At 38.6% G+C, this 8,645-nt stretch overlaps 1 protein-coding gene across 1 annotated transcript in view; it reads left to right on the top strand.

Moving 5' to 3' along the window:
• DOCK10 (dedicator of cytokinesis 10) overlaps positions 1–8,645 on the top strand; it is a 137,597-nt gene that overhangs the window by 56,981 nt on the left and 71,971 nt on the right. The window contains exons 8-10 of the mRNA XM_010568290.1: positions 4,631–4,814; positions 6,454–6,539; positions 8,520–8,603. Of these exons, the coding sequence (XP_010566592.1) occupies positions 4,631–4,814; positions 6,454–6,539; positions 8,520–8,603 (354 nt within the window). The remainder of the gene's footprint in view (positions 1–4,630; positions 4,815–6,453; positions 6,540–8,519; positions 8,604–8,645) is intronic.

The following is an 8,645-nucleotide window of genomic DNA, read 5'->3' as shown; positions in this document are numbered from 1 at the left end:
GGGGGTGGGGGGGGGAAATGGGGGGGGGGGGGGGGGGGGAGTAAAACTTGTGGTTGAGATAAGAACAGTTTAATAGAACAGAAAGGAAGACACTAATAATGATAATAATAACTATAATAAAATGACAATAATAATAAAAGCATTGGAATATACAAAACAAGTGATACACAATGCAATTGCTCACCACCCGCCAACTGATGCCCAGTTAGTTCCTAAGCAGCAATCTGCCCCCCCAGGCCAACTCCCCCCAGTTTATATACTGGGCATGACGTCACATGGTATGGAATACCCCTTTGGCCAGTTTGGGTCAGCTGTCCTGGCTGTGTCCCCTCTCAACTTCTTGTGCCCCTCCAGCCTTCTTGCTGGCTGGGCATGAGAAGCTGAAAAACCCTTGACTTAGTCTTAAACATTAAAACATTACTTAGCAACAACTGAAAACATCAGTGTGTTATCAACATTCTTCTCATACTGAATCCAAAACAGAACACTATACCAGCTACTAGGAAGACAATTAACTCTGTCCCAGCTGCAACCAGGACACTATAGTTTATTTTTTACTACTTAACTAGTAAAGATTGGTAACAGTGCTAGTGCAGACTGATTTGAGGGTTGCTTGGAAAGAAACCTTTCAGGTAATGCAAGGGAAGACCCCTGATAATCACAAGCTTTTGTTGGTTGGGAAGTCTTCCCTTCACCCCTGAAGAGGCATTTTGGAGCAAGAAGAATAATACGTGAGTAATTTACTCTGGGAACAAATATTTCCAACAGCCCCCTGCAAAACCTCATTCCTGCACCCAGGAAAGTACCCAGCTCTGTAGGGAATGACTGTTTCCCCTGTGTAGTTCAAAAGGGTGTTTCTTTTTTCAAACAGGTATAGGACAGGATGGAGATATATATGTAGAAGGACAATGATATTTGCCTGTGTCAGTCCATTGGCTTGAAAGACCCTAACAGGTAGCTTGGAAGTGTGGCAGAAGCCATAGAGGAGATTCTTCTACAGAAATCCTGTTTAGAAATTACTGCTTGCTCCTGCTTGCTGGCAGTGTGTGCTTTCTTTTAAGATGGGTCTCAGCCAGAGCTCTAGTTAAGCCCTGAACGTCCCGGTAGTGTGGTTTTAGGTACAGATTTAATGCTGTCCCAGAGGGTGCCTGTTCTGCTGTGTTGTTTCTGATGATACTCCATGATAGCAGAATGTCTTGACTGCAAGATTTCTGACCTTTTTGACTAACCTCTGACAAAAAAGCTCAAGAAACCTTTCAAATCCTCCTCCTGAACTTTGACAGCTGCTTTCTAAATCTACAGCGTTCCTGCAAATTGTCCCAAACTGTTTGAACTGTGTGTTCTCCTCTCGCCTACCCCCAGACACTAGTTTTCGTGATTGTTCTTCGATTGACATTTAGAATAGGATGCACAAATTTATGAGCTGTCTTCACTAGCAAGAAGTGAGAGTCTTACCCAAGGGGGTAATAGGGCAAGTATCATCAGCTATCAAAGTCTGTGATGAACTTAGAATCATAAGGCTGAAAAACAAAACCTAACTTAGAGCTGCCATAAGGAAGGAGACCATAGAATGTAGAGAAAGAGTTGGGTAAAACTGAAGATTTAGAGGAAAACTGGGATGTGAAAGTTCTGATTTAATGAGTTTTAATACCACTATAAATCATTTAACTCTCTGTGAATGACTTTGAGCTCCTGTTTGATAAAGGTTGAATATCTAAATTGTAGTAAACATCCTGGAGAAATCATCTCCAGATAAAATACAAAATACTTCCAAAACAATACTGTTATTTTAGAAGAATGACCCTGCAGGTGTTAGACTTAGCCTGATGTTTCATTTATAGCTCATCCATAGTTTCTTTTTGAATCTTGTATTATTTCCTTCTGGAAGAAATTTTAAACTTGAAATTAAGTGTTGAAGATTACAAGTCAGCCTCAGGGTTCACACACCATATGGAAGAACTTAAGAGAGAAGCAAACCGAGAAATGGTACCTTTTTTTTTTTTTTTCTTTCCTCTTAACTGGTCAGGATGAAAGTAGTTGGCTTTAGATTTGAAACAAAGACTTTGCTGTAGATCTCATCTGCTTGCCAGAAGTCTGAAGTGCAGATGGAAAAGTGGATATGGAAGTTTTCCTGCCCTAATGTTCTTAAGATTCAGCATGCGAGATGTATTGCTCTATTAGATAACGTCTAATAGTGTTACAGTACCTGATTTAAAGATCTTGGCCATGTCTGTAAGGGGAAGTACATAATATAGACAAGAAATGCATTCATTTTAATACTCTCTGTACTTTCTGAAGATAAATTGAAATGTAGTGTTTTTCTTTATACATTGTGCATAAATTGGTATACGTAATCCACTTATACAAATAATCTATCTTTAAAAGTTTTGAATGTTCCCTACCTAAGATTCTTGGCATAGTTTTGTTCAACTTCTCGCTCTTGGTCAAGCCCTCATGTTATATCAGTAAAAACAGGTTTCAGTGAAATTTTAGTCCTTGTTTTACGTTAATTTGAATGTATGCAGTGATTGGAGCATTAGAGTGATTTCAGGATCAAGAAAAGTATTGGACATCTGAGAACCAATTGCTGCAAAACCCAACCCTATTCTTGCCCTATGTTGGGTGAACTAAAATTTATAGCCCTGAAAGAATATTCACCTCAGTAAAGTACTTGAGAGGAAAACGATTTCCTACCAAGAGAATATCCAGTAGCAGAACTAAAAAACAATACACGCACGTGCACATACACACACACACAATCCCAAGTCAGTTTGAAAAGCCAAGATTTGACTGACTCTGTTGACCCGAGTAGCTCCAGAAGAAGTTGTTCAGTCTTAACTGATTCCTGAGCTGGGTCATCACATGTAATATAAGGACTGGAGCAAGTGATTAAAAACAGATTGGGTAGGAATCTTCTAAATCATCTCTGCTGCTGGAATAAAAAAAAAATGTTCATGGAACTTTATTCTCAATGTTTTGGGTTCTTGGTCTCCTCCTCTGCTAATCAGTATCAGATTTTGTCTCTGTTCTTCTTAAAAATATCACTATCATCTCACCATCTGGCTTAGAAGCTATTCTTAGTAACTTGTTGGTACAGAACTGTACTGAGAAATAGTTATAGTTTGTAGAACTACAGGATACCATTGTCATGTTATTTGGGACTGTTAATGAAGAAAAATAAAATTGAGTGAAATGACTACTTATGGGGCGGATTAATTGATTTTCATTTGCCAGCATCAGTCCAACGTTAGATGTGTCAACAAAGTGATGGCCATTTTCTGGAATATTGAAAAGGTGGCACTGATGTCTGTAGTCAGTGGTTGTAAAAGTTGGATGGAGTAATAGGGGGTAGGACACGTCAGCGTTCTTTCGGATTTAAGCAAGGAGGAGAGACAATTGACGCAACTGCTTCCATAATACTAAGAGATAAAAGCCTCACTAATTTGATAAATTTGAGGAATGAAGCACCTTATATTAGATCACATCACTTTGTTTAATTTTATTGAGCTATTTCAGTAACTAAGCACCTGTTAATTCTTATGACAAAAATTGATGGATTAACCATCTACTGAAGGTAAAATTGGTGATACAGAACAGATCTTAGAACTCAATCTGTTGCCAGTATACTGAGCATTGGCTCTTATTCTCTACTTGGAAAGGATAGCATTGCGGTGACTGAACAGCACTATACCTCACCTTTTGCCTTCTGCAAAGAATTGTTGTAATCGCCTTAGTCACTTTTAAAATCCTTCTAATAAAAAGGTGGCAGTAGGAAGTACCCATTGTAATCTTTTCACATGGAGGAATTTGTCCTATTGTAATCTTCTGGAGAGATTTACTAGTTAAGCTCCATTCCAAGTTTAGACTCATATCATCCAGAAGTTCTTTCAGAAAAATATAAAAATAAAATTATGTAGACATGTTCTCATCCTAACCGCAATGTTTCTAACTTCATTAGATGCTCAGAAAGTTACCTTTATGTAGCTTGTTAGCAGCATCCCCAAATACCTCAAAACAGAAGATTTTATAAATTGTTCACAATTACCTTTAGACCTATTCAGGTCCAATCTCAGCAGCCAGGGATGGAACAGTCTTTGACCACGTGTTGGCTTTGCTTGCTTGCTAGTTTGAATTTGGTGAACTCAGTACTGTTCCCACTGAGCAAATATTTGTATGACTTAGCAATACTTAATATCTTTTTGAGTGTCTGATGTGCTGGTAAGGTGTAGGACACTTGGGCTTTAGAGGTATTCTCTCCACGCAACTCATATATACTTATGTAGCAATGCTGTACTTTGCCATTAGAGGTCTTTCATTATTCCACTTGGGAGTTATTCCCTACTGTAGTTTGAAGTGTTATCGTCCATAGTCTTAGATTTCTATGGCTAAATAGAAGACATATATTTGGCCATAGAAGATCTTAGATGCACAAAGACCCAACACTAAATTCACATAAATTTGCGTTAATATAACATTACTTGGATTTTTTTTTTTTTAAAGCCACTGAATTTTGCTTGAATGTTATTTTTAAGGAGTGGCCATATAGAAGTCTCATCTCATGGATGCCTTTTTCAGTACCTTTTTATAATTAGTTCTAGTGTTTATTTTTCTTTTCCTTTTGTTCCAACAGAATAACAGGCTTAGGAAACATGCCTTTGAGTTGAAAATGAATGACCTCACATACTTTGTGCTGGCAGCTGAAAATGAGCAGGATATGGATGACTGGATTTTCACTCTCAACAAAATCCTGCAAATAAATCCAGAGGGAACCATTCAGGAGAGGAAAAGTGCAGATCTCACTGATCTGAAACTTGGTAAGAGTGAATAGTCTCTTCATTGTTTTTTGGTTTTGTTTTTAATCAAATGCAAAAAATTGAACCTTCAAATATCACTGTTGAGTCATTTTAACTGCCTAAGTCTGTAATGGATTCTGCACCTATTGATTTCTAATGAAGCAGCACCAGTCTTTTGGCAATCCTTGAACAATGTCAGCTAACTCCCCACAGATCATTTTCAAAAGGCTGTGGGGGAGGTAAAGCTGCTCCCCACAAAGTCAGCAGGAGCAACATGGCTCTGCCTTGCCTATGCAGCTCTTTTTCAAATATAGTCCTCTCTGTCAATGATCTTGCTAGTACTTTGTGTTTTACTGTCTTGGAAGCCTGAAGATTTTAAAGAGTTTTGTACTGGAAAGAGGTTAGATCAGTTCTTTTTCCAGCATTTTATTTTCTTTAAAAATCTGGAGCTAATAGTTAAAAAAAAATCCCGGCTGTGGTATATTGCTCTTTCCCTGGAAGCTTATTGACTTTTCATTTCTTGCTTTTGTGAGTTTGCGTATTAATATGCTTTCACTGTGGAAGAAAGAATTGGATGCTCTGTTATACTGCACTCTTCATGTGGCAGTAACTCATTCCTCCACATAATAAATCCATGTTCAGTTTGGATGAACCCCAGCTGAAATTCTAAGACTGAAAACACTTGAAACCTTAATACAGATTTGAACTGCTTGTGTTCTGAGCTGAATCAAAGCATTGAATCCACATGCATCTGAATCTTGGGGAAGTTCAGAGCTAATTGAAGACTTCAGCCTGGTGTTTATAGTAAATTCTGATTTTGGAGGGACAGGATACTCTTCATATAGTCAAAGATGTTTTTATAATTTGGAGGCACAAGAGACTTGCACTTCAGAATCAGAGAAGTACTTCTGAAAATCCCACCCATAAGGGATATTAATGAAACAGGAAGAAATATGTGCATAAAAGGTCAAAGACGTAACTCTAACAGAAAACAGAAGCCTCTACTGGTAAAAACCCTGATAACAAGCAACAGGAATGTGCTATGGAGTTAACTTGTCAAAAGGCATGATGTTTTCTTGGCAGAAAAGCCCTAAATGGCTGTAAATGGCTTGTTTCACATTGAATTACCTAGTGAAAGCAGAACAGTCCTGGTGAGCTAAGTAAAGCAAAGGGGTTGCTGTAGTGTGCTGTCCTCTGGATCCATAGATTTGCAGCTCATGGAGTTCAGACTGCATCCCTCCCCTTCCCAAAGAGTGGGTAAGGTCCTGTCTGCCTCACTGAGGACTCACTTTACTGCAAGTCCAAAATCTTTCAGTTGACATAAACCCTCGGTGTTGCCTCAGAAGGGACTGAGAGAGCAAAGGAAGGTGTCTTTGTTGTGGGCATGAATATTTGTCATGGATGAATGTGTCAGACATTTCACTGAGTAGAGTCAGGCCTCTTGTTTGAAAGCTTAAATATAGACTAAGTTACAGTAAGCAGCAGTGGGAGATGAGGTTGAGGAGGACAGAGGTTTACATTATATCTCTTCCATTTGTTAGCCTGATGATACTAAAGGGAATAAAAAGGTACAGCATGGGGATAGATCTTCTTCTTTTTTAAACCCAATGGTAATAGCAAGTATAACAAAAAGATTTGCATTTTTTTTCTTCTTTTCAAGACCCTGCAGAAGTTTCGGTGAATTATGATTGCTCTCAAGAAGAGACTGATTCTTCAGAGAACACCTTGCACCCAGACTTTGCAAAAGTAATGGATGGTATATTTATCTTTACAAGCTTAGTGGACAGTGCTACGTAGGTGAAAAATGCCTGCCAATAGATGATCATTAATGTTGTGAAAGGTTTGAAAATATAGCACAGACTGTTGTGATTGTTAGAGCCATGACAAATGACGGGAAATTTTTCTTTCTGAACAGCTGGTGGCTTTGTTTAAATGAGAAAAAGCTCCACTGGATGTAAAGAAATTGGGTGTTCCCTAGAGAGGTTTGATTTAGACCTGCAAAGTCAGTAAGGATCTGGTCCCTGCAGTGATCTGTGAAATATTTACTCTTTTTAACTGCATTTCAAAAGAGTTTGGCCCTTGGAGAGCCAAGATTTCCTGTGTGACTTGCAAGGAAATGAGCTGTGAGCTGCTCATCACCTTCTGTAACTTCATTGAAAGATGCGTGTAGTATCAGGGGAGGCGTTTTGTCCTCTGGATCTCATAAACTGCTTCATGTGAATGAGATAATTGTAGATGGTGCTAAGAAGCTTTTTGATAAAAAGCTAGATTGGAAATATTTCACTGCTTTTTCTTAAATGAATGTATGATCTGTTTTGTAATCTTCTGTCAGTAAGCTACTATAGATACTGTCTATCTACACAGCCAAATGCTATTTGAGGATGTTACTCCCACAGATTTGAACTGAAAGCTGTATATGCAAATGAGGACAGAATTTGGTCTAGGTTTTACTGTAGGCTGTATTCATATATATGAAGTGGTCACCTAGAATTTAAAAAAAAACAACAAACCCAGAATAAAAACAAAACAACCAACCAACCAAATAAAATGTAACTGAGTTTATGTATTAAGGACAACAGTAGTATCTGATCATCTTGTCTGTGGATAGATACTTTCTAATGGTTTAGTTAATGCAGATATTTCAAAGGTATCTTAAAGATATCTCAAAGACCACTGCTGGCCTGCAAGGCCAAAATAGATGGTCTGCAGGTTGTGCGATGCTTGTATTGCCCTTTATATGGCTAATTCCTGTTATAGAGCTCTTGGTCTTGCTGTGCTGCTTCTGCTTGTTACTTAATGTGTATCAGCAATGTTCATGCTATTGTGAAAAACACAAAACATTGAATGGGACCTGAACAAGAGCATAGCCTGTACCATGTCAGCTAAGGTTTGTACTCAGTCTTGGGCAATCAGAAAATTTGTGGACTCCGTTAATAGTTCAGAGATTGAAAAATAAAAAGAAGTTAGGAAAAACAAAGTGCAAAGAAAGACTGAAGGAAGTGAGCACACTTAGACTGAGAAAAAAGGTTTCAGAGATATCATGAGGGATCTGTAAGGGGAAGGGAATGTGTAGGGCATACTTCACATGTTAGATGAATGGGCTTAAATAGTGGGGAAAAAATTATCAAAGTTAGGCATAAGGATAAACTTTTAAATGGCAGGGTAGGAAAGCACCAAATGGCATCAAGAGGTTGTTGAGTTGGTTTTATCAGAGAGCTTATTATTAACTTACACATGTGTCCATCAGAAATAAAATGAGTGTGACTGACCCTGCCTTCTGGCAGAAGGATGGCTTTGGGTGACACACTGCGATCTGTCTGTCTGCCCACCTGTAAGGCTGAGCTGCACTTTCCTGCTCCCCTTTCTGCCCTCCCCCTGACACAAGTGGTTTTCTGTGGAACTGTCGGGCTTTTTTTCCTCGACTTGGGAATCCCTAAAGTGATTTCAGTGCAGTGATCCACCATTCTGACATCTTATACAATGGAGTCTTTAGTAACATACATGAACTTGAATTACTTAATTGATCTATTTGGTGTTCCTTAGAAGTATATCACAGCCTGAAAATCTTGCTTCACAAGCATATAACCTTCAAAGAGTGTTTGAAGGTGCTTTGCAGAAATGAGAAGTGTTGTTAAAAGTGAAACATTGATCATTCATTTAGAAGTCTAACAACTCTATGGATTTCTGTTCTTGTGCAGAAAACTAATTTATTATCTGTCACCACAGTACATTACAGAAACAGAAGAAACAGTGAAAGCCTCTCGAAATACAGAGCGACTAAATCTTTTCTCTTTGGATCCTGATATAGCAGTAAGTGATTTCCCCCCCCCCCCCCCCCCCCCCCCCCCCCCC

This window comes from Haliaeetus leucocephalus, unplaced genomic scaffold (assembly GCF_000737465.1).
Source record: "Haliaeetus leucocephalus isolate CR32 unplaced genomic scaffold, Haliaeetus_leucocephalus-4.0 Scaffold240, whole genome shotgun sequence".
NCBI lineage: Eukaryota > Metazoa > Chordata > Aves > Accipitriformes > Accipitridae > Haliaeetus > Haliaeetus leucocephalus.
The sequence above is the reverse complement of the archived record's forward strand: the minus strand, read 5'-3'. Positions and strand labels throughout refer to the sequence as shown.